Consider the following 27,106-nt stretch of genomic DNA (forward strand, 5'->3'; position numbering starts at 1 on the left):
GTTGTGAAAGTGAAGTGGTGCTTCCGGGTCGGGAGGCAAACCCCAGATTCAAATCAAACCCATGACGACGGATCGGATGCCACTCCCTTAGTAGGATGAATTAAAGCCCACCCCAAAGGAAAGAAAATCGGTTGGATGGTAAATTGATACAAAAAATGGTGCCAGATGAGACATAATCTGACCGCCATGTTAGCGACCATAAGAAGTCTTTACCCCTCCACACACCTAATCTCCAAAATCATCGACACTTGGGCAGTTAGTGAGTCGTGGTGTGGCAGGTCTTTGAATATTATTAGCTGCTGATCGCCCCGTGGTGGAGCAATTTGTCCCGCCAAAAGGTGACGACGGTTGTCTGTGTTCCTTACACCTCCGTGTCTCCTCGTTCCCCTTCATTTCCCTCTCTCATGTCCCATCCCTTTGTCTCTTCCCCTCCTTGGCATTCGTCCTGAAGTTATATCCCACAGGAATTGATATCTTTAACTTCAGTAAGTGATATATACTGAACCATAACCTTTGGGAGGGCATTGCCAGCCCCAGGTTATGCTGTGACGTACGTCAACCAGGCTGACATATTTTGGTTGGTACTAGTTTCCTTTAATCTCCTATTCCCCGTGAAGCACCTTTACATATGCCCCTTTGCATGAAGGTTGCATAAGTCGGTGCTTCACTAAGTACAAATATCGAGTGTCGGTCTGGTTAATGCTCATCTGCCGAACCTTTAGTATTTACATATTGTCCCTCATCTCCGCGATAGGGCCCGGCTTGCCAAATGTCCAACCCACCATTCACGGCCAAAGCGGTCTTCGAGTATTCGTCGAGCCACGAGGATGACCTGACATTTTCAATCGGCCAAATTATCACCGTCACTGCGGAGGAAGATGCAGAGTGGTACTATGGCGAATACACAAACGAGTCAGGTAGCAAGGTAGAAGGCATCTTCCCAAAGAATTTTGTGGAAAAGTATGAGCCCCCCGCTCCTCCGCGACCGACGCGCCCAAGTAGGCCAAAAAAGGAAGCCGATGTCGCCCCTCCCTCTGCGCCTGTTGCAGTCGAGACTCCGGCTGAGGGTCAACCCGCGCCGGAGCCAGAAATAGAGGAGGCCCCTGCCGATGAGCCAAGGAGCATCCCCAACCCTCCCCAGTCGCCTCCTCCTCCGTCAGAACCTTCGCCTAGTGAGGTTGCGTCCCCGCTTAAGCCGGCGCCTGCTCCAGCTTACCAGCCGTCTTCCCCCGAAGTGAAAGAGCCGGCTCCAAAAGCTTCGCCGAAGCCTACGCCACCTGCGGTTGCTGAGAAACCTGCCTCGTCTTCATTCAGAGATCGTATCGCAGCATTTAATAAACCAGCAGCGCCTCCGATTGCACCTTTCAAGCCGGGGGGTTGGAGCTCTGGGGGCTCTAGTACGTTTATCAAGAAACCGTTTGTTGCCCCACCACCTAGCAAGAATGCCTATGTACCCCCACCAAGGGAGGCTCCTCCCAAGGTCTACAAGAGAGAAGAGGATCCAGACGTCCAGGAATATGTTCCGCGTGAGCCGCCCGCTTCTGAAAGTCGACCTGCGCCAAGTGAAACCACCGAGAATAAGGAGCAAGACCAGCCTAAGCCGACATCTCTGAAGGAGCGGATAGCTCTTCTGCAGAAGCAACAAATGGAGCAAGCTGCACGCCATGCCGAAGCTGCCCAGAAGAAAGAAAAGCCGAAGAAGCCCCCTCCGAAGAAGCGCGCAGAGTCGTATGAGGGAGCCGCACCAGCAGAGGAGCCGAGTGCTGAGAGACCAGGCTTAATGGAACCTGGGCGAGATCACAGTGCTGAGACCGTTAAGCCCGACGCTTTACCTGTGCCACAACCACCTATGTCTCCACCACCTGTACGCGAGCCGGCGAGTGATGCCAACGACGCTGATGACTCCGCTGCCGCTGATATTGAAGATGCGGAGGAGACTTCTACAAGCAAGGAAGATTACGACGAGCGCGCCCGTGCTGAATCTCGTCATGTGGCTCAACCTCAGGAACAGAAGGGTGAAGAAAGTGAGAAGGACAGACGCGATGAAAACGAAGACGAGGAGGAGGGAGAGGAAGAAGAAGAGGAGGAGGAGGAGGAGGAGGAGATCGACCCAGAGGTCAAGCGCAAAATGGAACTTCGTGAAAGGATGGCAAAAATGAGTGGTGGAATGGGCATGATGGGCTTTTTTGGGCCTCCCGGCGGTATGCCTCTTCCTGGCGCTGCCCCTCGTAAGCCAAAGGCGACCACGGAACCCGAGAGAAGGGATAGAGACGCGGAGCCGACTTCGCCAGCTGCTGCACCTCCGGTACCTGTTATGGCTCTTCCAGGGATGAATACTACCAGACCGGCTGCACCTCCAACCGTGGAAAAAGAGGAAGAAGGGGCTCCAACTACTCGTTTAGCGGAACAGCATCCTGCAGAAGAAGTTCCTGATGTTGAGGAGGTTGTTCCAGAAGAGCCTCCCCGTCCTGTCTCCTCAGACAGGGCGCCCGCACACCAAGGTATGAAGACCGGTTTCCTATCTCATGTTCTATGACCCCCAAAGCTCACAAAGCATGTCATATAGAGCGTCCTGCTCCTCCTCTTCCGCCTCTGGAAACACGGCCTGTTCCTCCTCCTATTCCACAGGGTCAGCCCCTGTCACCTCCACCGGTGCCTGAACGTAAGTTAAAATTTCTTATCCTATCTTGGTTATTTCGCCCATACTAATCTTCCTTGAACAGCCCGTCCAGTTCCTCCCGCAAAAAACTCCACATCTGGCGACCCGGGCGAGGAGTCGGATGATGAGCTTTCCGTGCATGCTCAAAACTTGTCTTTGAACGCCCCGGCAACCGATAGGTCTGCCTCTCCTCCATCGGTGCCAGCGCCTCCGATTCCTGATCATGTTGACTCGCGTCGTTTGTCGACATACGATGTCACGTCCCCGAAATCACCAACTTTTTCGTCAGAGAAGAGACTCAGCCGCCAGCCCCCGCCCATCCCGGCAAATCCTCCCATCCCGTCGCAAACACGGCCACCACCTCCCCCTCCTCCGGGTGATCTCCGTCGCAGATCAACCGCTGATAGCCGTGTCAGTGCAGCCTCACAGCCTCGTCAAGCCGGAGAGGAAGTAGAAGGTGAAGTCACGGAGTATGACGGTGACTATGATACAGACATTGCGTCTGGTGCAAAGTTCAAAGATGCATTAAAAGCTCATGGACGTGATTCAAGCATTGACGAAGGCACCATAAACGATGATCATTCTCTCCAGTCACCGCGAAGTCCCCATGAGGCCCGTCTTCCGCCACCGCCTCCTCCGTCCGCACCCAGAGCAGTCCCTCCACCACCCCCTGTTCAGCCCCCCCGAAGCGCTGGGAGAGCTTCCATGGAGTCTCCCAGAGGACCGCCTCCACCTCCGCCCCCGCCCCACAGGGAGCTATCTTATGGCGATGACGATGAGTACGATCCTTACCGTTACTCCGCTCCCCAGCATGGGTTGCCTTCCCCGAGAGCACCACCCGTATCTACCGAGCGACGATCGGTAGTGCCACCCGTTGCTCAGTCAGAAAATGTTGGAGAAGACTCGGACGAGTTGTATGAAGCATCGCCAGTACAATCGCCGCCTCTGCCTCCCATTCCTATGTCGCCTGAAAGACGTAGCTCGATGGCGCCTCCACCACCTCCTAGCATGCCTCCCCTTAGCGCTGCCCCTCAACCTCCGCCCGCATCACGGAGCAATCGTGCATCCTTGGATGTTTCGAGAGGCCCGTCCAACCTGCGGAGGTCTATGGACATAAATCGTCCCTCTGTCGATCAGGGCTACATTGCCATGGATGTTGATTTGGCGGAGCACACGCTATGGTGGGCGCAACCAAATAATCCTCCTCCTGCCTTCCAAAACAGGAAAGATGTTTTGTTCGAATTTGAAGATTCCGGCCCTACAAATCGTAGCGGAAGTACCAAGGTTACCAAAGAAGTCTATATTCTATTCATCGACTATTCTCAAACCATAATTACCGTGAACTTCGATGCCCGGAATCCTTCCGATGCGACTCTGCAGCAACGCCATGAAGCTCCCCCTCTCCAACCTCGCCAGGACCAACTCGAAAATGCACATCTTCAAATTGGGACCCGCATCGCCACTGCTGTGAATGGCATCCAGAATACAACTGTTGCAGATGGCACTCCATTCGGCCTAGTTCAGCACCTGCTCAGTCCTCTCACCGATGCCCTACACCCTGTCGGCACACGTGCCTACGGTGCCTTAGTTTATTCCAATTTAGCCAACGCGTCCGTGCAACAAAATGACGAAATCCGTGCTGGTGATATTGTCAGCTTCCGTAACACACGCTTCCAAGGCCACCGCGGTACCATGCATCAGAAATACAGTGCCGAAGTCGGCAAGCCTGACCATGTCGGTATCGTTGTTGACTGGGATGGCACTAAGAAGAAGATCCGTGCATGGGAACAGGGTAGGGAAAGCAAGAAAGTCAAGGTGGAAAGCTTCAAACTCAATGATTTGCGCAGTGGAGAGTGCAAGGTCTGGCGGGTAATGCCTCGCAACTGGGTTGGCTGGGGCAAATGAAGTCGAACAGTAGTAGACTGAGAAGTGTGGCTAGCTTCAGCAATGACTAGCTGGTGAATAATGCGTGGTATAATATGGGCTGGGTGGCATTATGTTTGTTCATCATTTCCTGTCCCTTCGCAATTCCTCCAGGGAGCCCTGTGGAAACCCAACTGTTTGAACAGAAGATGAGTAAATGATTTGATTCTGGTATATGCTAATTTCACATGGTACATGAACTGCAGTCGTGTCTACTAGTAGGATGACTTGCATGACGCTAGCCTCCGTGTTCTTATCAGCTCTTTGTATGTATGTATTGATGTTAATCACTGTGTTTGAACATGTGCATCATGCGTCCCCTTAACTTGTAGCATTCAATGATATACATTCTTTATTTCCCTTTTCATGGCATTTACCCCAGCGAGGATTGGAGCTTTTGAATTAAGACAGTAATGTTCTTCTCCTTAATGTTTTTTCTACGTTTGATTGCAAACCCTTCTGTATTTACTTGGACAAAACTACAGGTAGCCTCAGGCACCAAAGCAACAACATCGGCCCGGTGGCAACGCCATCCTTCCCATTCGGGAAGCTCTTCCATCAACTTGAAAGAAAGCGATTCAATCCACCCACAAACTTGAACCCGCCCCTCCCACCCTTCCTCACACCGCAGCTCGCCTGAACTTAAGTCAAAATGGGTGGCGATCTCAATCTCAAGAAGTAAGCAAGCACCCCCCGTCTACCAACACATTGCCAAATCCCAATTCTAAACTCAAACTACGCCAACCCAATAACTAACATACAAAAACATAGATCATGGCACCCCTCACTCCTGCGCAACCAGGAGCGCGTATGGTCGGAGGAAAAACGCGCCCTCGAAGAACGCAAGAAAGTCGAGCAACTCCGCCGTGAGCGCGATGAGGAGCGCCAGATCCAGGAACTTCAGCGACTACAAGAAGACTCAGGCAAGCCGCGGCAGCATAATCGGGTCGACTGGATGTATCAGGCACCGTCGAGCGCGACTGGTCATTACTCTGAGGAGATGGAAGGGTATTTACTTGGTAAGAGACGGATTGATGGGATTCTGTTGAAGAATGATGATAGCAAGAAATTGGAGAAGGGGGCGGATTTGATGGGCGCGCCGCTGCTGCGCAGCCGGTCGCTGGGATGGGGAATCCGAGGGATATGATGACAAAGGTTATGGCGGATCCGTTGATGGAGATTCGGAAGAGGGAGCAGGCGGCGTATGAGAATGCGGTCAAGGAGGCGGCTGCGAGAGGGAAAGCGATTGCTAGGGGCGAGAAGGAGAAGGAGAGGGAGAGAGATCGTGGACATAGGAGGAGTAGGAGGTATAGCGATGAGGAAGGGGATTCTCGGCGTCATCGTCATCGGTCGCATCGGCATCGGTCTAGGTCTCCTGCTTCACCCGAGCGATCGCATCGGCGACGCAGAGATGAGAGAGATGACCGAGACCGCAGGGATCGGGACCGTGAGCGTAGGAGTGACCGGGACCGCAGAGATAGGGATGATAGGGATCCCCGTTCGAGCAGACGCGGAGAACGTGATGAGAGGCACGATCGGTCCTCTCGCAGAGACTCGCTACATGACAGACCTCCTTCTCCTCGGGCCGATCATCGTCATTCCGATAGGCACCGCGCAGATGACAGGAATAACGACTACTCCAGAGACCAGGATCGGCGCGATAGGCCCTATCGTCACTACGACAAAGACAGAAGAGACAACAGAGGCCCCAGAGACTCGTACTCCCGCGACCGTCCCAATGACGCCGGGGCTGGAGACGCGAACAAAGCAAAAGAACTTGAAGAAGAGCGCAAGCGAAAGCTGGCAGAGATGCTGTCCAACGCAGATGAAATGGAAGACACTCGTCGCCAGCGGATTGCCGATGTTACGGCTATGGAAGAGAAACAACGTGAGGAAGACGAGAAGCAGCGCTCAGAAAAGGGTCGGTTTGTCGCAGGTCTTCATCGTCAGCTCCAGGAAGATAATCTAGATGACCGAATCAAGCGTAGTCGTGGTGGGCTTTCTCGGATAGAGGACTGATACCGAGCTTTATCTTGCTGTCTCCTGGGAGTGCTGAGGGCTGCATATTCCGTATTTTGCATCCAGCGTTCTTGACGGTCCTTTCTGGCGTTGTTATTCAGGGTTCTTCGTTACTCTATTTCATTAGATATTCTCTCATGCGTTGCGTTCATTGTGATGTTTTCAGTGGACAATATGATATCCCTTTAAGATGATAATAAATTAGGATCACTATTCTGCAGGGTATCTTACAATTTTGCGCCGGACGTTACCTCTACTTCTACTCATAAAATCACAGCAAGTCCAGGCGAGTGGGAATAGACCGTGTAGCTGTTAAATCCACGACAACCTTCGACATTCGAAGTACGGAGTATAGAGACAGGAATTACAACAACACGCCCATCAAACTGACCAGCACGCGTTTCCCTCGGAATCTGCTGACTATCCAGCTTAGAGTGATCTAAGTCATTTAATAAACAACCGGATTTCCAGTGTTACTTTACTTTCCCTGACTATTCTTCATATAATTTATCTTACATGACACGAAGTTGGCAGTGAAGAAGGCACGATGATTAAAGAGGTATCACAGATCCGCGTTTGAAATCGCTAGAATAGAAAAGAAGATAAAAGTCTAACCAGAAACAGAATTTAAGTATACTACATTACAACAATAACAACTCTCCCGTAGCCGCTCCACCAGCCAGCTGGGGCTGATACACCTGTTGCTGATTTTGGCTGACAATATACTGCGTCTGCGGCGCACCGCCGCCTCCAATACCATCCCCGCGACCACCTAGGTCCAGTGCTGCCATCTGCTGGGTACCGACGCTGTTGAAGTAGGAATCGGCAGCGTTCACTGCCGCGTTCATGTCGCCTGGTGCCGGGGCTGCACCGTTTGCCGCTAAGGTAGGAGTAACGGGGGCAGCGGAGGACGGGCTAACTGGGTATTGCCAGGCATTGCTTCCATCGTCGTTCTGTGGTTTCTGTAAGGCAGGGCTGTATTGAAGTCGCCGTGTACGTGCGGAGCGGAACACTTGCTGGACTGGTTTTAGGTAAACAGTTGCGAGAGTACCGACGTTCAGGCAGAGCTCTTCTAAGGTTCGAGAGTCCAGCTTCTCGCTTTCTGCGCTGATCGGGGGCTTCTGGCCCATGACGACCTGTCGTGCGGTTGCAGGGTCTGTCGATAGGAGACGCCAGTACATGTAGCCTCTGTCTCGCAGGTCGGGGTCGTCTGTTTCCTCGGTACACCATTTCAATACTTGAGGCACCAACTGTTGGCCCTTTGTCGGGCGTTGAATAAAGAATTTGACGGTAGCCGTCAATAAGGCGAGTTGTACCTCAACCGTTTCGTCGTGGAAAGTGGCTAGGTAATCTTGTAGAAGCCCGTCTGAGTTTTCGATGCGGTCGGCATACTGTCCAATGATCCAGATAATGGCTGCCTTTGCTTCCGGTTCGTCCAGTTCATCTATGTTCTGAATGATACGGCCAATGATGCTTTCATACTGATTGGGGTACTTGCGGAAAATATTGCGAATGACGACAGTCGCCTCCTGGACAATGTATGGGATTTTAGCGTTGACCAATTCGAGAAGAGTATCGATGCATTCCTTCGCGGCCGACTCGATTTTAATCGCCAATTTTCCGATGGCGCGTACAGCTTTCCGAACGAAATGAACATCGATTTCAGTCGCATACCTACACATTTCTTAGTTGAGTATTTGAGTGTAGTGGGACCAGAACTTACTCTCTCAATTCTGCCAACACAACCGAGATGTTTTCCTTCGTCGTCAGCATGAATATTAATTCCAGCTTGGTCACTTTGACATAGATTGGATCGTTGTAGTTACAGAAGAAAACACGGATATCGTTTCGTAAAACTTCCGGCCTCTTCTGCAGTATCAGAATGGCATTTCGAAGCGCCAGGTACTGTACTTCAGGTGGTTTGGATAGTAGGGTGACAAGAGGTGGTGATAGCTTCTTGGCGAGGGAAGTGACATGCCTCTCATCGGCAATATAGTTCATGAGATACAGAATGACACGGATGGAAGTAAGAACAACCGCAGAGTTGGAATGGGACAGGCGAGGGGCTACTCGCTCTGCCAATAACAGCGCCTCTGCCGAATCCTGAGGGACATATGACATTAGGGCTTCAAGGATGTAGCTTTGGCCCCACCTGGAAAGCGTTAGGAGCATAAACAAATTCGTGAGGTAGAGATACGTACTCAGAGCAGTCAGGCAGGATCGAGACCAGTTTCGATGCACTTGTGTAGTCGATAGTCAGGGAGATAGTCTCACTTCGACCCCAGATATCTGTCAAAGACGCAAGCACACTAGATACGACCGTTGGGTTTTCGTCTTTTAACATGTGGTTCAATCTGTCAATCAGGTCGGAGCTCTCAACCATTTTCCTATCATGCTCATAGAGCTTTGCGACACAGAAAGCGGATGTCTTGCGGACATATGGATCCATATCACCCATTAAACGCTTGACAGGTTGAACAGTCGCCTCGACAAACTCCCGCACGTGGACGTATGAGATAGTCCGTAATGCCAGCGCTCGCACAAGTGGATTTGTATCTTCCATATCCTATAACGAACCGGTTAAGCTAACTTCGCTGTAAATATAAGGAATATATGGGCCCGTACGTTAACGAGAATAGGCAGGGCCTTCAAGGCAATGTCGGGTTTCATTCGCGAATAGTTGACTAAGAAGAGAAAGCACCTGCAACCGAATGCAAAAGAAGTATTAGCGATCGTTCTTCATCACAACATGTGCCAGCCTTTGTTCCAACGTACATCTTCTTGATTTCCAAGCTCGGCAGATTCATACAATCGATAACATCCGGAAACAGTGCCACCATGTCGTTATTGCTCATAGTCATGTTTGCGACAATCTTCTTGAGGGCGATCTTCTTCGCGGAGTAGTTCTTGTCCTTCTTGCCGCCGCTATGGAGTTCTTGTCGCAGCTCCGCGACTTTACCCTGTGAAGGCCGGGAAGATGGTAAGCCATGTTGTGTCGCATAAGGAATCACAGTAATAAACATGGGGTAGATTTTAAGTCCGACGAATGTGGGTTGGGAAGTCGTAGAACATGAGGAAATGGTACATTATAAACCACAGCGTGTGTCACAAAAGCTAGGGAAATATGAACGAGGGGACTGTGGTCCAGTCAAAGACTAGACCAAACCATATTCGAAGGTGGTTCGACCGATATGAGGGGATGAGGGGATGATGATAAGCAGTGGTTTGATAGCCGCCGATCGATGCGGTCTGAACCCCAACGATGCAGCAAAAACCAAGACAGACGTACCCTAGCGAACAGCTTTGCATCTCCTCCACCGGAGCTCATGATGGCGTTTCAGTCAGTAGAGGGGCTCCTCCCTGTTCCGTTGGGTGAAACGGGTTTTCCGCAGTAGATCGGTTCTTTTCGAATATCAAAATCGCATAAGATGTCGCAGAGGACGAAAATGGACACGATGGCGGAGCTAGAATAGCTTCGTAGAAATTCTTAGCTGATCTGTTGCTCCGATACCTCCATGCCTTTTCTCCTGTCTGGTAGACTTCAGTGGATTGTCAATGCGGCACGGGCGACATCCAAGGGGTCGTCTATGTGCCGGATCTGGTTAATGTGGTAAAAATTGACTGCTTCCCAGCCTCAAGAGCAGGTTAAAAGGAGAAGAAAGCATTTGACGGGGGGGGTGAAACCGTTCCACGATAGTTCGTTCTTTAGCAGGCGAGACTCAGGAGTGGATCGGCTGCCGCCAACTCCGCGCGCTTGTGGAGAAATTCCATTTACTGTGTCGGATCATCATCATCACCACTACTCAACTTCCTTCCTCCGCTCCGACAGTCTTCTCGCTTACTGTCTTGCCGCAACTCACCTCACACCTTGAATGAATTCTCTATAATACATTCCCTGTCGCTGCAGTTTCTTCCAACCTCTGACCTATTATGGCTACTGAACCACTCAACCCCGTCCCTCCACCGTACTGGGCCGTGGCCTTGAATTCCCCTGCGCCGCAACCTTCCAAGGCAGCATCCCGCATTCCCGACCCTCCAGGCTTCTCTAGCAGCAAAGCAGGAGGAAAGCATGTATGCCATTGCAGTTCACGCCACTTCTTTCAAGGTGAAACATGCTAACCAAACCGCGACTCACAGCGCAAGGAACAATCCACATCCACCGCCGCATCCAAATCCGAGGAAACCGATACGCTGAAGCTGAAGAAAGCATGGGAGATTGCCATGGCACCTTCGAAACAGATCCCCATGAATGCGATCATGATGTACATGTCCGGAAACAGCCTTCAGATCTTCAGTATTATGATGGTCTTCATGCTCTTCAAGGGACCAATCCAGGGCTTGATCAACACGAACACGGTCTTTGCAAAATTCGACACGGAATCTACACGGGGAAAGCTGCTTGGAGTGAAAGCTGTTTATGTTTTGATGCAATTCGTGCTACTGGCATTAGGGGTGTGGAAGGTTAATGCGATGGGTCTTCTACCGTATGTTACTGCCATTCCTTTTTCAATTCTTCCGTTCTTGCCAATTATCTACCCTATGGAAAACTAACATGGTTTCTTGAAACAGGACTACAAGGTCAGACTGGTTAGCTTGGGAGTCTGAACGGCAACCTCTAGAGAGAGCTTATTTTGCCTTAAGTTGATAGGCGACAAAGAACAACCGAAGAAAGTTAGATGAAGCACTGTTATGTGATGCAATTCAAGATATAATATAATATGTTGGAACACATATACAATTATCACATCCGCTGAAGGAGTGGCTATATTATTGCTCTCATATAGTGCCACCTTAGTCCGTACTATGCAATAGCAGCCCCAGATATTTGTCCTATTCGCCCGATACCGGATCACAGGAATTGTTTCGAGATCTGCTGAAGCTCCAGCCCAAGCTAACTGGAACTTCCTAGGACTGTTCTGCCAAAAGAAAGTTTGACCAGCGGCAAGGGGGAGTCTGCGCCAGCTTCTTACCTCAAGAGATAGGGCAAGAGAACATGGAGCAAGCTAGAACGTGGCAATGTCCTTCTCAGGTTGTAAGCCTGCAAGGATCGGATGTCAGCATGGTCTGATTCTAGAAGTTTCATTGCAGGTAGTCAAAGCAAAGTAAACGTAGTCATAATCGTGGGCTGAGTTCGCATATTTATCCAAACATCATAGCACCCATCCAATATATGTCCAAGAATTGCAGGTTAGAAACATTACTAAATCATGACATATTCGAACCCTTTACTTTCGAGCTCTCACTGCCTTTTGGCAAGCATCGAAGAAGATCTGGCAGAACTGCCACACGTCCGCATAGGTGTTATACAGAGGCGCTGGCGCAACCCGAATGACATCCGGCTTTCTCTCATCGATAACTATTCCATTCTCCTCCAGGACTTCTAGGACGCTGTCTAGAAGGCCTGGGCCTAAGCGCAGACTTAGCTGTGCACCTCGCTCGGCCGGATTTGAGGGTGTAATGATAGAGAACGGTTTGTCCTCCAGGGCAGCATCGAGAGGATATTTCAAAAGGAGATGTTCTAAGTAACCCGTGAGGTCCAAAGACTTTTTACGGATCTCAGCCATTGACGTGCGATTGAATAACTCGAGGGACGCCACCACTGCGTTCATATCCAAGACAGATGGGTTCGATAATTGGAATCCAGCTGCGCCTGGTTGCGGCACGAACCCTGCAAGCCAGATCAGTTAAGAGCTTGAAGTTAGCGAATACAAGTGGCCCATACTATTTTCCATCCGGAACCGTGTTTTCTTGTTGTCACCCCACCAGCCAGACAACCGCGGACGAAAAGGCTCATCCTTGGAACCAACCTTGGTCATATCTACTCGCCCATGGTTCTCATGGACGAACAGTCCAGCCATTCCTCCCGGTCCACTGTTAAGATACTTGTAGTTGCACCAGGCCGCGAAGTCCACATTCCAATCGTGTAATTTCAAATCGACGTTTCCTGCAGCATGGGCACAGTCCCAACCGATTATGATACCCTTGGAATGGGCATGGGCCGTGATCTTCTCGATATCGAAATACTGTCCAGTATAGAATTGTATACCAGAGAGGAGTATAAGGGCTGTACTCGAGGCATGTTCATCGATCATCTGCAGGATTTTCTCGGTGTTTAAGATTGGACGATCGAGGTTGTCGGGTTCGATAAGGACCATAGCATCTTTCGGGTCGAGATTATGGTGCTGGATCTGAGATTCCACGGCATACTGATTCGCGACGGCATTAGCACTATTATTTGCGACATTGTTAAGCGGTAGTGAAGGATAGGAACTTACATGGTCACTTGGGAATGCCTTGCCCTCGATAATGATCTTATACTTCTCTTTAGTTGGTTGGTAGAAGCTCGCCATTAGAAAATGCAAGTTCGCAGTTAACGTGCCCATTACCGCCACCTCGCTTTCGAGCGCTCCCACAATGGGGGCCATGAGCTTTGCTCCGGCTTCGTCGACATCGACGAACGGGGGAAGCAGCTGGTCGTCATGTGGTGTAAAGTGGCCAGTAACGCCTTTAATTGCCCAGGTCCGTAAATAGTGCTCGAGATATTTCCGGGTGTTCCGAGGCTGAAGACCTAGGGAATTTCCGCAGAGATAAATACTTCTGGGGTCGGAGGAGTCCTCAATATCTATGTTGAGATAACAATTGGTCAGCGACATAGTGCACTAGCGGGGGTTGGGAAAAGAGGACGTACTCTCGTTGACATTCAGAGTCTTTCGCTCCAGGTCTTTCTTCGATGGAATGATGAATTCGTCTCGGAAATGACGGAGAGGATCTTGTGCGTCGAGGGACTCGGCGTACTCTCGCGTGAAAGCTCTGATATCATCTTTGTAGGGAAGTGGGGGGCCTTTTTTGATCTCTTGAACGTGGAGTCGGGATCCCATGTTGTGTTGGAAAGGGACAACCTGGCTGAGGTATATAATATATTGCGAGTTCTCCAAGAACCAAAGAATAAGACGCCCAATGCAATAAGTAATATGAGTAAAATGAAGTGAGATATCATTCAAGTTGGCAAGTACCATGATCAAAGCTCAACCCCGCGATGCATTTCGAAAAATGACCCACCAGAATCAAATCTCTTGTCGGATTGGCTCAATACCTCCGTACCAAGAGACCTGATAGGCACAGGACACTATCGAGCACTGGTTAGTTCCAGCTGTTGAATTCCTTATTATCTCAAGTGCCAGATTACTCCAGTCTTTTTTCCCTCTTCGATTCATTGGCTACCTAGTTATGCATGATACTAGTGGCATTCATTCAACTTCGAGTCTGGTTACTCTGTCAATGACAATACCGTCTAGCCAATCAAAGATGATCAACAATAAAGCCAAAGCGCTTCTCATCCATAATCTATTGGCCATCCGTTAGACTTCTATATAAGCCCGTGGCCTCTGGTCTTCGTCAGAAATATAGACCGGATACTTGTGTACAGGGAAAAAATGGTTCCCCTACTGTTTCTCGCCATTCTCGGCAGGAGAGAACACCCTCATGGCTGGGGTTAAAATAGCCTTTTGGGGGGGTTCCAGGAGGCTGGTTGCATATCTACCTCAATCGGAGTAACTCTTATCCCGCATATGGGACGATAGAACATCTCTAAATGTGTCTTAATTGCCTGAAACTTGCTCAAGGGGACGTCTTGTAGGCAAACCTAGCGTAACGACTCGATCAATGTACGAAAAGAATTACATATCTTTTTCGGAATGCGAATGGATACAAGAAACCCGCTTGAAAAGAACTCTTCACGAAATACTAAGGCATAGTCAGTAAAGGCAGTGAGTAGGCTGAATTAACTGGGTAGGTATAAAACCTGTCAGTGAAACTGCATTTTCCATGTACTTCTAATTCAAAGCCTTTGTCGCTTGCATTTCCTCTAAGCATCTGCCTTAGGGCTAATCTCGTTAGCAGTAAGCAAGCCGTCTATAGATAAGATGTAACCCTCCTTGCTTGAATAGTTATTAGACCTGGAACAAGGTTTGGAAGTCTAAAAAAGACATTGGGCACATTCGAAACAGGAGGGGAACAAAATTAAATTTAGTTGAAAAGTCTTTCGAGATACTCGGTGCAATTTCCTCGGCCTCTTTGCGGTACGAGATAGACTGCTAAACAAAGAGGGGGCAAAGGATGATTTCATTAATTTAAATTAGACCTTGTAAAACAGGGGCACAAACAGGAAACCAAGCAGAGTTGAGAAATTTTTTTGCATCCCAAAAAACTCCGAAAAATCACCTCAACAAAATATTGGCAGGCATCAAGGGTCTGGTTCCCTGTCATAGCAAAAGTCCATTAAGCTCACGACCACATTGGAATGATGCAAAGCTTGTGAAGATCCACTTCCACGCCAACAATAACGTCATCCTTTGCCGCTTCGAGATCGGGCTGGTGCTCTTTCAACCCCCTTTGCGTGAAGACTTCGATCCTAACATATCTAATTCTTTGTCTGAGCTGCATATGCATCGGCAGGACCAAGCTATTACCTGCGGTGTCTCCCAGGATGCGCGGGATCGAGATGACACTTCTCACCGACTAGAGTCTGGCATCATGCTGTTTAGAAGCAGATCGTTGCTCGGTGGGTCCCTGCAGTCTCGTGCTCGACTTGGCTGCGACTACAGATGACTGGTCGACAATCAATTAACAGGCTTACATCACAGTATATGCCGCTCATGAGTTTCGAGCTACTCCGTAGTGATCGTAAAACCCTATGGATAGAAGGGCCTGAGAACACCAATGTAGGCACCGGAATTATTGTGATCATAACATTTTATAGTGAGCTTCTGGCTCATGCCGACTAGACCGAGGTCATGTGATGCCGATGAATCTCTTCTCGTTTCGGTAAGATATTCATGCAGGGTGCGGGAATCGTGTGACCTAAAGCAGGATAACCTACAAGTATACATAACAACACACATACGTCGATGATAGCGCAGAAGGATGCATATTGAAGCATGGGAGGAGAATTAAAATGAAGTGGGACGGCAAAGGCTCCAAATATTTACGTTCAAAGTACTCCGTACAGTACGTACCAATTCGCCAGACGGTTGCCACTAAGCTACCTAGTTTTCAATGGTCTAGCTAAGCCCTTGGTTTCTGTGCCATGCTACCAACCACGAGAATCGCGAAAAGGGCAAAGCTTGCTATGTATTAGGTTGAGGCTCCACGGCGAATGATATCGCGTGGTCTGCTATTATAGTTAAGAGGCTCTCGCGTGATGTTCAGATTTTGGACCCAGGTCTCGGGTCGCCGGCTGACAACCGCCGAGCTTGTTCGCCACTTTTTATGTCACTCGTGGATCGGTGGCCCCTGGTTTGACGTCTCCAGGGTAGGTTAAGAGGGTCAAGAAGAAAGCTCCTGACGTAGCAACCCTGCAAATTCCTATGTGGGGATTGAATATACTTACAGTACAGCAACTAACCCTGATAAGACATGACAATTGGGAGTGGGCATCCATTGAGAACGTTCGCCTCCCGCCTGCAGATCGGTTGGGTTGATGTAAGATCGACATCGACATTGCAAAGGCCAAGCATATGGATAACTAGTTATTGCGTGGGCAGAGTTAGTAAGACTATGAAATGACTGAATCTTAACGTCGGGATTTGTGTGGGTAGGACAAAGGAGAGATGGAAGTCTGGCAAACTCTCATCGTTCGAGGATCGGCCATCCGGTGATCTTTTCCGCCTATTGTATTGGTTATAGTTTTCAATTAGACTGGGGCGTTCTCATGGAATCGTCCTATCACAATTCTCCTTGCTTGGTTGCCAGTCAGGTGCCGGTTGTCCCAAACCTGTTGAGTCCGTTGTTTGCTGAGTTTAGTTGCACATATTATACAAGCATCTGGTAATCAGTCGCATGTACGCTCCATTCCCGGATACGCGTGTCCCCAATAGAAGCGCGCCAACGGGAGATCCAAAGTAGCGTAAGGTACGTATGCTCAACAATGCAAGAGGCTAAATCAGTCGTCCATCCCTAAGTGATCAAGTCATAATTACATAGGTTGGGTACTCCGATACGCTGAAACGACGCCACCCGAATCGAGTGCACCCATCTACCGGGTACCTCCTTGGTGATTTTGGGGACGGAGTTTGAAGGATTCTTGATGTCAAAGCCAAGAATGAAGGAGGACGGGTTGACAAGTACCCACTTAATGCCTCCCTGTCCAATAGACCAGGCATAGGACTTACTGCCCCAACGGGCTGCATGTGCATCGTCGGAAGCCGTGGTCCGGAACTTCCTATAGAGTGCATAGGAAGAGAGGTTGTTTGTAAATTGCTGATCAGGAACCTCAAGCCACGGCAGAATCCCGTGCATGGGCAGGCTCTGCCCACGAGTCAGTGATCTAGCCTAAGCCCACAGGAACCAGTTTTCATATCTGCGTACATCCAAGCGCCATTCAGCTTGGTACCATGGGTCTTAGTCACAGTTCCAGACTGCCTGACAACAGCTGTATCGAGGCATTGCTGCAGCCATTTAAGAGTAAGGAAAGGGGCCTGTTTCACATACCACCATTTCTAAATCAATCATCTTTGCCTTGGGGCCTTTTTTTTCCCTGGTCACCATTTCCCCTGCAGAGGTACACCTTGGGTCATTTGCAATCGATGTTTCTTATTGTAATATGCACCTGAAAACCTTCCCATCGAATCTGATCCCTTAGGTACGGGAGACGCAGTCTCATAGCAATCACCGACCGCTAGGGATATCACAACCGCCGTAACGAGACATGGCTCCCATGCGAAGCGCCCAAAAATCACATCGACATCTCGGAAGGCGTTGAACCACTGTGAAAGGAGCTAAGGCTAGAGCTGGTGGGGTCCTCTTAAAGCCATAACAACTTTGATGTTGCCCAACTCTGCGAACATTCCTGCCGGGTCAAAAATCTAAAAATAAGGCTGCCGTCCGTTTCGATTCTTCCGGTGTCCCTTTAGCTGGATACACCGCAGAATAGGCAGACTGGAAATTATACTTTAGCAATGATCTTCTCCTTCTCTTGGGAGAGTAAATGTGCGGCTTAAGATGACTTCCGAGGACCATCTTCCAGCGCTCGCTCCAGGGCCTCGCGGCCCCGTCAACAAACAACCATTCACTCTCATGAAGCCGAGGAAAAATTCCACGGCCTGCCTGCCATGTAAGCAAGCGAAACGGAAGGTAAGACGACCTTGAAACTCCACCCCTGCATTCAAGAATGCGAACAATGCCCCAGATCAACCAATTTTGGAAAAAGATCATATTCTTCATTTCTGTTCGCCCCCTCAACAGACATCCCACTGACGTCTCTTCTCCACATGGCAGTGCACCGGACGCCCCGCACCTTGTAAAGCCTGTCAGGGCACAGACGCTGAATGCGTTTTCGATGAGACGCTCGACCTCAGGCGTAAGGTCGCTGCTAGACGTACTCTCGGCGAGCTGGAATACTATCGAGGCTTGTTGTATTCCTTGCTAGAGTCACTTCGCTCTTCAGATGAAGACAAAGTGAATCATATCTTGGAGACTATACGCGGCAGCGCTCTACTATCCAATGTTGCCAATGTTGTGGATGCACCAGCTGATTTAAGTGATGCGAGTTCCGATAACGCCAAACCCCTGGGAAACACAGATGACGCTATAGCTCAACAGGAACGTTTGGCTGCTAATGCCCACTCTCGAATAACCCTAGAGAAACTTTGTGACATCCCCATATTCCAAGTGCCGGTCAAGCCTTGGACGGCCGTTACCGACGACGGTCATCTCGTTTCGCATTTGATCTCCTTGTACTTCACATGGGATCATCCATTGTCGCAAATCGTTGATCAGAGAGTGTTTTTGAGACATATGAGGGAGGGCAATAAGAATACGGAATTCTGCACCCCTTTCCTTGTAAATAGCATGTTAGCAATTGCAAGTGTATGTATAGCGCTTCTACATGGTGCTTTCATGTTGACCTGATCAGCGGTCTATTCTAACTTTGATAAGACATATTCTGATTTTCCTGAAGTTTTTGCTGTCCCCGGAGATGTGGCCTCCAAAGGCGCATATTTCTTTAATGAAGCAGAACTCTTATGGAAAGCGGAAGAAGGTCGTCCATCGTTGGCCAACATCCAGGCTCTTGCTCTGATGAGCCATGTGTATGTGTGACCATCGTCCGATGTCATTCATATGCTGTGGCGGCCCAACTGACAGTTTGCAGGCTGAAATTGAAAGGAAAGCCCGATGCTAGCTGGCTGCTGTTAAGGCAAGCCGTGCAGCTTGGACAAGATATCGGGTTCTTTCAAGCCCCGAGGACAGGGCACCGCAAATGGAGAGACACATCTGTTGATATGCGATCTGCTGGAGCAGCGACTGCTTGGGGACTATTCATTCTCAATTCGTACAGTATTTAGGTGACCCGGGCATATTCCTTGAGTTGGCTGACCGTTCTCTTCAGACAAATATCTATAGAATGTCGGAAAACCGCGAACCTAAAACCACCAATATTCGAGCCTCCTGGGAGAGATAACGTCGGTGACGACATTGTATGGATCCCATATCCTCGTTCCAACCATATTGAATACGAGAAGAAGCCTGCCTTACTCCGTGAGATAATGATCCAAACGGTGGACTTCACGGAACTTGTCGTCAACATGCAAGATTTGCTTTTTGATGGGGCATTCGATATGAATGTTGGCGACCTATGTAGGGCGGTAGGCGCTGTGTACACTCGCCTAGAAACGTGGCTGAGAGGCCTGCCCGGTCCACTGAAAATTGACAAGGAGACTGTACAAGTTCCGCAAGTATTGAGTTTGCAGTAAGAGCAAAGTGTCCATCCGGCTAACCGATTACTAAATATTGACTGTAACTGTTGTAGTATCAGATACCACCATGCCATCATCCTGCTCTTCGATTTTCTAGTGAACCACGAAGACTTTGCCCCTATGTTTCTTCCGTCTGATGTTAGCCAGGCTCGATTGATCCGACTTCAGTCAGCGAAGCAGATTGCGGACTATCTCCTCCTATACCATGAAGCCTATGGGCTTAGACATGTTCCCAGCCAGATGCTGGAGCCTGCCAATGCAAGCTCCCTTATCCTACTCACTGCTTTGGACGACTGCGAAGATGATTTCAAAGAGGAATTTGTTGAATTATGTCGGTTTCTAGTGGCCTTCAGCAAGAGATTCTCCCTCGCTAGAGATATGCTCGCGAATATAGAATCCACAGCCAAGTCCATGGGAATCAAACTACCCCCCGAAGCTGGTACAGTGTTCGACCACAGGAATTTGGAATCTTCCCAGTGGCTCTAACCCGGGCTTGCACGGTATGTATATCAACTCCGGAGCATAACAATCAGCCAGCGGCTTACTTGGCGACTATGTACAGAATGTGGGATTGCTTCTTGCGATACCAAGGGAAAGCGTAAAGCACGAGGGAGCGGTGAAGGGAACCAGTATGTCGGTCGAACAAGGTGCGTATGTATATACACCATGCAAAAGCATCTTGTGTGAAATTAACATTCCATTCCGATCATCCTGATGCGACACATAAGGCTCGGTGGTTCTCCATTATGGTTGACTACCTGCAGGCAGTGGCAACTATCTCTGTGAGAAAGAAGGGGGATCAGACAGTAAGGGGACGTGTTTCTTCCATAAGATTGGAAAACTGTTGGCAGACTTCTCTATGGTGTACTTCTTTTGTTGGCATGCGTATTGTTGAAATTGAAATCAAGAGTGTTCGGATGAAGAAAAGGGAGGGATACGAAGAGAGGGACAAGTTTGGAGAAGAAAGAGCCTCGTCACGGGTCTATGAGCCTAGATGGAGAAGAGCTCGGCTGGATGAGTTTTCCGGGACCACGCCATTGGACAACTCTATTCCATAACCTTGATTCATGATCCCCAATGCGGAGAGTAGCCCTTGTTGTCTTTTGTAGGTAAGGGCCAGCAAATCTGACTAGGTTGCTTTCTAATTGACCTTAGTGTTGAACCGACGATCTTCTAACCTAACCCATGGCATCCCCAGTCGCAGGCTGGCCAGCATGCGACTGCATCTTACCTTACTTCCGACATGACAACAATCCTATCAGGTGATCAACAGCATGTTTGTCGTCGATATATTGACGTTTCTGGGCCCGCACGAAAGGTCGAAACCAACCCACCCAGCAGTATTTTATAAGCATTTAGTTGCCTCCTTAGAGCCCCGAGCTTGTCGTCTTTTTTAAGGTATCATTGACCGATTATCATGTGGACGGCAAGCTGTTGGCTAGAGGCTTTTAAGATACAGTGGCCAAAAACCAGGCTCGCTTTGGGGTTTGTTAGTTCATTGTCTAGGGCAGAATTGGTTTCCGATGAAAAATCCCTAGGATACCTTGCATAACTACCAAAGATTAATTCAATATCATTCTAATTAGTCACCCAAAAAGAAAAACGAGATAGAGAGTTTTTCGGAGTAATTGTAGACTGTCAGAGTATGACGCGAGAGTTGATACGAAGGATTTGTGTTTCTTTTTCCCTAATTTCTTTTCCAATCTATCCATAAATCCAAGAGAATATTGCAAGCCTTTGGATGGCTGTCAGTGTCAGTTGCAGGTTCAGAGCTTTCAAAGTTTCTATACGTCGTGACCCTGCTAGTTTTGTTTCCATAAAGGACGAGCAGTGCATAGATGACTCATCGGTTCCGTTATGCGCAGATAAGATAAGCACAAATCGGGGCCAAGCGAAAACCCTCAAAATTCAACTGCCGCCGAAACAATCGAAATCCCACACGCCGACGCCGAGCAGTTCCCGCCAGACGACGTGCCCTCTACCTCTCGCCCTACCCTCAGTCGACCGTTTGCTGGATCATCCCCGTTCTCTCCGCAGACTTTTTACTTGTCAACATGTCGTACGAAGAGCGCGCCAATGCGCACCCTAACCTGGGCGACGAGTCCGATGTTGAGGAGGAAGCACTCGTCAACGATTACCGCGAGCAGGTCAACTTCGAAGATGGCATGAGCGAACTGGACCGGACTACATCCCTTGGAACTGGCTCGCAGACGCAAGATCTCCAGGCACAGCTCGCCGCTGCTGCGACCCCGCTTGAATACCAGGCCACACTGGAGACCAAGTTTGCAAGCTATGACAACTACTGCAGCCTTTTCCACTACATCCTCAACTCGGATGGCCCTGTTGAACTGGAGGTCCCTTCTGTATGTACTCGCTCGCCAGCTTGACATCCTTGGAGGTTACATGTGTTCTGCTCTCTGCATATCCCGTGCCCCCACCCACTGTGTGCGCCAAGCCCGTTCTTATACAGCCTGCTAACGAATATCTTCCTTTCAACAGTACTACTGGGCTTGGGATGTGATCGATGAATTTATCTACCAGTTCGAATCGTTCTGCCGTTACCGCAACCGTGTCGCTCGTAGCGGCTCTAACGAGGAAGAGGCCCAGCTTTTGCGTGAGAACCCAAACACATGGGGTTGTTACTCCGTGCTCAACGTTCTTTACTCCCTTATCCAGAGGTCCCAGATCAACGAGCAATTGGCTGCTATCAAGCGTGGAGAAGACCCCTTGGCGTTCGCTGGGGAGTATGGCTCTCGTCCTCTCTACAAGATGCTCGGATACTTCTCGATCATCGGACTTCTCCGTGTCCACTGCTTGCTGGGTGACTTTAGCCTTGCCCTCAAGACCCTTGACGACATCGAAATGAACAAGAAGGCTATGTTCGCTCGTGTCATGGCAGCTCACTTCACCACCTACTACTATGTGGGTTTCTCCTACATGATGATGCGCCGTTACGGTGATGCCATCCGCATGTTCAGCCACATCCTGGTCTACGTCTCCCGGACCAAGAACTTCCAAAAGGGTGGCAACAGCTACGACGCTATCGCCAAGAAGAACGACCAGATGTATGCTCTCATTGCCATCTGTGTTGCCCTCCACCCCACCCGTCTCGACGACACCATCCACTCCGCTCTCCGCGAGAAGTACGGCGAGCAGCTCCACCGTCTCCAGCACGGTGGCCCCGAGGCCCTCCCCCTGTTTGAGGAGCTCTTCCGTTCCGCTTGCCCCAAGTTCATCAGCCCCACTCCCCCCGACTTCGACAACCCATCTGTCAACATCGACCCCGTCGATCACCACACGGCTATCTTCATGGATGAGGTCAAGAACACGCTGTACAACCCTACCATCCGTTCTTACCTGAAGCTGTACACCACGATGGACCTGCAGAAGCTGGCCGGCTTCCTGGAAGTCGAGCCCGAGAAGCTCCGCTCCTGGCTATTGGTGAACAAGCAGCGCAGCCGCCAAGTCCGCTGGGTTGAGGGCGGTTTGCTGGAGGGTGAGCCCGTCGCCGCCAACGACCTGGACTACGCTCTGGAGAACGACCTGATCCACGTCAGCGAGACCAAGGCCGGCCGTCGCCTGGTGGACTGGTACCTTCGGAACCTCGCCCGCGTCTACTAGAGCGTCCGACCCCTTGTCAAGGAAACAGGCGACAACGCACTCAAATATTGAGATACGTGCTATGTTCCCGACTGCGCACATACAGAGGTACCCTTCGATAGCACAGGGCCCCTCCGACCAAACCGCAGATAGGAGAGGAGAAAAAAAAAGAGAGGCAGAACCCGGGGAAGTAGGCGTGAAAGGACAAACGGTTGTGAAGAAGTGCAGTGGGGAAGTTAAAATTCATCCCATAATCTCACCTCTCAGTCCCCAGCAATATCATGAATTATCTTTTGTTTCCCTTGTTTTACCCTTTCCCTTCTTATTTTTTTTCTTTCGTTGTTCATGTTTTCATCAGGGTTGCAACCTTGGACTCTACTCTGATTACGGGTTTGGGGTGGTTACAAAAGTCTCGAGGCTTGTTTGGGGCGTATTCGATGCTTAACTATACTTGGTTTGCTTACTGTTCATGTTCGAGATGTTTGATCTGTGCATAACCTAGCATGCACAACAACACGCTAAATAGCAGAGGACAAATGTGGTAGGAATTCGCATGATGAAATAGATGATGACAATTTTCCAATTCACTTTAAACCTCACCAACACCATTACAAGAAGAAAGAGCAGGAAGGTAAGGAGAAGGGGAAGGGGGGTATAGTAAAGGTTACTCTATCTCCAGATGCAAAAGTATAATATACAAATACAAGATGCCATCGCCCTCCATTTAATCAGTCACATCAAAGCTAGTTCCACAGCCACAGTTACTCGTCGCCCGGGGATTATCAACAATCTTAAACTGACTGCCGATCAACTCCATAGTGTAGTCCACTGTACTTCCGTACAGGAGCTCCAAAGAGGGCTCGTCCATGACCACCTTGGCCTGGCCGGCGGCCTCAGCCGATGCTTCCTCAGGGGAGTATTCTGCTTCGAAAACGGTGTCTTCTTCCAGGTCGATCTTCGAAGCAGCCTCCAGGGACATCATGTACTGGAATCCGTGGCAGCCTCCACTGGTAACAGTGATACGGAGATGGTGGTATGGGTTCTCATCCTTAAGGACAGATGGAGACGATGTGGGATCGGTGACTTCGCGGAGACGCTGGGGAAATCAATTAGCATCATATGCAATCCTTCCGGCCAATTCAAGGTGCTAGAGGGAAACCAAAAAGAGAAGATAAAAAAGAAAGAGAAAGGAAGAAGAAAAAACATACAACAGGAGGGATTCGCTGGTGGTCACCCACCCAACTACTAACCTCCCGGCGTGTGGCTTAAGTACGGCTGAGCGGACGGGAAGCCCTGTTTTCCACACCCTATGGTCGTATGTACTTATCAGACGATTGATTAGGAGTTTTAGCCCCCGAAGCGCTTAGTACACCCTCCGCTCAGTCGCAAAACTCCAGCATCATTTGTCACAACCAGGAGCTACTCCCGTCCAGCCCAACGCCAAGTCACGCCACAACTAGAAGAAACACAAGATATAACGGATAAATAGCGAGAGGAACAGCGAGATGAACGTACTTCTGCAGCGCGGGGCGAGATTTCAATCGTTAGTGGGTTGCCATCTTCGCCGGTTCTCGGGTTCTGTAAGACCTTGGTGGCGGGTCTGATGGAGGTGGACGAAAAGGCGCAACACTGTTGGAGACGCACGATTGCGGGGGGGATTCTCCGTGGGGAAGAGGTCTGGTGTGTCTTCAACTCGCAGATGGCGTAAGATATCGACCGGCGGGGGGTAGAACCACTGAACGATGCGGAGATGCTCGATCGGGGTTTTGAGAATGGGAAGGCTGGGACCCCTGTGCGAGGGGAGCGCTGCCGCCATAGCTGGCGGGTAGCAGACGATAGCATCGAGCGAGACATTATCGGAACCCAAGAAATCCAGAGGGCAAGGTTGTGTTTGTAGAAATCAAATGCTATGTTAAATGAGTTTCTTGCGGATTTGATTATCGATCAGTCGTTAGTCATATGGTTCCGCATGACGTTATTGGTCGATCAGGTACCGGTTGTTCGGGTGTCGGAGTTACTGAGTGGCCATCCGGAGATATTTTCGATCTTCTAACTTGATGGGAATTGAGCCATCCTTGAGGTCTTGGAAAGTCCATAAGTCATTGGTCATACAGTATACTAAACCAATGCTTCAGTGAGTCACCTATCTATCCGTGGCACCTTATGTAACAGACACACATCTACATACAGTGTTTGAGGTATTTGTGAACCTACTGCTATATATATACTAGCAGTGTCGAAAATACCAAATACGTCTACCTTAGAAGGAGCATCTACTGAAAACCGCTGGACCTGGTTGACATCTATGAAGTGTTTGAACTCTTTCTTCCTTGGGAGCTGTACGGAACGGATATGCCACAGTAGTGATCTCCCCCAGACACTGAAACAGCGACTTTCTGCGTTTCTGTGGTGATATTTTCCCCAGGAGTGCTGCAGAAAGGGGCTAAAGATGGACACGCGTGCTTCTGCTTAGTGTCTTATGGCTGAGCCGATGTCACCAATTGCACGCTTTACCATACCCTGTCATCGGCTATTATCACTAAGTGACATCGAGGATCTGACAACCTCAGCCCAGCATGGCGTGAGATACCGGGCAGAGCCAATGATGCACCCTTGGATTAGTAGCACGAGGATCATGAGTATCTTTTGCGAGATTAGAAAGGGGGAAAATTTATATGATTGAATTGGTCATTTCCTGGCCTTCAACCAATCCTAACTACCTCAGGTCTAGAAGCAGAACCATCTACCCTCTGAGTTAAAAGGTCAGAGGGCATAATGGTTTTCTTCAAGATGTCTCAGTTTATGTCGAGTGCACTGATGGCTATGTATCTCGGATCAAGCATAAGGTAAGGCCCGTTCCCGTTATTCTTCGGGGTCTGGAATCTGGGGTGCTCTAAGCCAATTAATCAAAGCCCTAATGACCGGTTGACCGACACCGTCAACCTATAGCCTCAAAAACAACTAGAAGATTTTGAATCATAGATTACCAAGCAATTAAATCTAGTGGCACTATACCATTCAACACGTGAAAGACATCAAGAGAGCTAAATCGGGCTCTGCTAATCATGATCCTTTCTGCAACACTCGAATAAGGCAGCCCAGCTCTACCATGGCTCCCTCCCCACCTCCCCTCTACGATCTTCCATTTGACAAGCTTCCAAATCCCCGCCGGATCTGGATAGGAGAGCCAGGTAGCGATGAAGAAAGCATAGGGAGATTATCTCTGCTCACTCCTGAACGCGTCGCCAATGCCGCCGCCCGTGAAATCAAGACCGGGAAGCGAGTCACCTTGCAATAGAACATGTCCAAACCAGAGATCACTGCATTTGGAAGATCAAAAGCGCAGCATCATATTCTGCCTTTGATGGGTGGAATATACTTTGACGATATGTATATTTTCAACCATTGTGAGTATCTACCGCGGTATTCTTATCGACTATGCATCCTATTCTGATACGAAAGGCCTAGAATTTAACAGCTTCTCTTCTCACGAGATCAAGTTGGCTGAGATCCAAGGTATTGTCAAAGAATGCAAAATCATCATCCAGAAAGGAGACTTACTTTTCTTGCGTGTTGGAATCACCCGTGACTGGGACAACAAGATGTCTTTCGCTGAGAAGACAGAATACACTATCAAGGCGGTCCCTGGGCTGGCCGGCGTGGAACCTACTGTCGACATATTGTGCTGGATATAGGATTCCGGATTTGCTGCTGTTGCAGGGGGATTGTTTGACCTTGAGACGTTGGCGGAGAAGTATAAGGAGTTAAACCGGTGATCGTTTTTCGTTACTTCGGTACCGTTGAACCAGAAGGGAGGTGTATCTTCTCCTCCTAGTACAATGGTCATTTTCTAGACAGGTTTCCATAAGTCTCTCCAGTAACACTTGATTTCAGGTCATTGACATTTGCCCTATATTGAGATAAACAAAAATCCATGATCTGTATGGACCTGTGCTTCTAACCCAAACGGTTGTCAAAAAAACCTTAACCTTGAGAAGTAGCACGAAAGGGTGGTGTCGGTTTTCTATCACAGTTTTAGTGAGTTAGTTAGTACTCAGCAGTCGGTGAGGCCGAGGGATCAAAACCCAATTAAAGCGGCATAACTGTATGCGACCTTAGCGCAGCTTGGTTCCCTGTCGCATATCTCTTATCT

General features: G+C 49.4%; 8 protein-coding genes across 8 annotated transcripts; 5 read left to right on the forward strand and 3 right to left on the reverse strand.

Moving 5' to 3' along the window:
- Window positions 1-769: 769 nt before the first annotated feature.
- ABOM_010895 (SH3 domain protein) lies at window positions 770-4,564 on the forward strand (the record flags this gene model as incomplete). Its single annotated transcript, XM_022538023.1, has 3 exons — window positions 770-2,501; window positions 2,567-2,662; window positions 2,724-4,564. The coding sequence occupies 3 exons, from the start codon at window positions 770-772 to the stop codon at window positions 4,562-4,564; spliced, it is 3,669 nt and encodes a 1,222-aa protein (XP_022384480.1).
- Window positions 4,565-5,234: 670 nt separating this feature from the next.
- On the forward strand, window positions 5,235-6,601 carry cwc25 (U2-type spliceosomal complex subunit CWC25; the record flags this gene model as incomplete). Its single annotated transcript, XM_022538024.1, has 3 exons — window positions 5,235-5,260; window positions 5,354-5,601; window positions 5,649-6,601. 3 exons carry the CDS (start codon window positions 5,235-5,237, stop codon window positions 6,599-6,601), a joined length of 1,227 nt encoding a protein of 408 aa, XP_022384483.1.
- Window positions 6,602-7,242: 641 nt separating this feature from the next.
- On the reverse strand, window positions 7,243-9,624 carry ABOM_010897 (putative AP-2 adaptor complex subunit beta; the record flags this gene model as incomplete). The annotated part of the gene is made up of 5 exons (XM_022538025.1): window positions 7,243-8,275; window positions 8,325-8,753; window positions 8,803-9,167; window positions 9,227-9,302; window positions 9,377-9,624. The coding sequence occupies 5 exons, from the start codon at window positions 9,622-9,624 to the stop codon at window positions 7,243-7,245; spliced, it is 2,151 nt and encodes a 716-aa protein (XP_022384482.1).
- A 907-nt stretch (window positions 9,625-10,531) lies between these two features.
- On the forward strand, window positions 10,532-11,152 carry ABOM_010898 (putative ER membrane DUF1077 domain protein; the record flags this gene model as incomplete). The annotated part of the gene is made up of 2 exons (XM_022538026.1): window positions 10,532-10,672; window positions 10,739-11,152. 2 exons carry the CDS (start codon window positions 10,532-10,534, stop codon window positions 11,150-11,152), a joined length of 555 nt encoding a protein of 184 aa, XP_022384476.1.
- Window positions 11,153-11,826: 674 nt separating this feature from the next.
- Window positions 11,827-13,479, reverse strand: bna5-1 (kynureninase; the record flags this gene model as incomplete). The annotated part of the gene is made up of 3 exons (XM_022538027.1): window positions 11,827-12,269; window positions 12,324-13,223; window positions 13,290-13,479. The coding sequence occupies 3 exons, from the start codon at window positions 13,477-13,479 to the stop codon at window positions 11,827-11,829; spliced, it is 1,533 nt and encodes a 510-aa protein (XP_022384475.1).
- A 4,120-nt stretch (window positions 13,480-17,599) lies between these two features.
- On the forward strand, window positions 17,600-19,839 carry ABOM_010900 (putative C6 transcription factor; the record flags this gene model as incomplete). Its single annotated transcript, XM_022538028.1, has 6 exons — window positions 17,600-17,731; window positions 17,876-18,466; window positions 18,536-18,687; window positions 18,750-18,929; window positions 18,987-19,346; window positions 19,407-19,839. 6 exons carry the CDS (start codon window positions 17,600-17,602, stop codon window positions 19,837-19,839), a joined length of 1,848 nt encoding a protein of 615 aa, XP_022384466.1.
- A 1,568-nt stretch (window positions 19,840-21,407) lies between these two features.
- Window positions 21,408-22,974, forward strand: ABOM_010901 (putative eukaryotic translation initiation factor 3 subunit EifCl; the record flags this gene model as incomplete). Its single annotated transcript, XM_022538029.1, has 2 exons — window positions 21,408-21,716; window positions 21,853-22,974. The coding sequence occupies 2 exons, from the start codon at window positions 21,408-21,410 to the stop codon at window positions 22,972-22,974; spliced, it is 1,431 nt and encodes a 476-aa protein (XP_022384465.1).
- Window positions 22,975-23,677: 703 nt separating this feature from the next.
- Window positions 23,678-24,807, reverse strand: ABOM_010902 (HesB/IscA family protein; the record flags this gene model as incomplete). The annotated part of the gene is made up of 2 exons (XM_022538030.1): window positions 23,678-24,049; window positions 24,469-24,807. The coding sequence occupies 2 exons, from the start codon at window positions 24,805-24,807 to the stop codon at window positions 23,678-23,680; spliced, it is 711 nt and encodes a 236-aa protein (XP_022384464.1).
- Window positions 24,808-27,106: the final 2,299 nt, after the last annotated feature.

The sequence above is a fragment of the Aspergillus bombycis genome (genome assembly GCF_001792695.1).
Source record: "Aspergillus bombycis strain NRRL26010 chromosome Unknown contig00132, whole genome shotgun sequence".
In the NCBI taxonomy this organism is placed as follows: Eukaryota; Fungi; Ascomycota; class Eurotiomycetes; order Eurotiales; family Aspergillaceae; genus Aspergillus; species Aspergillus bombycis.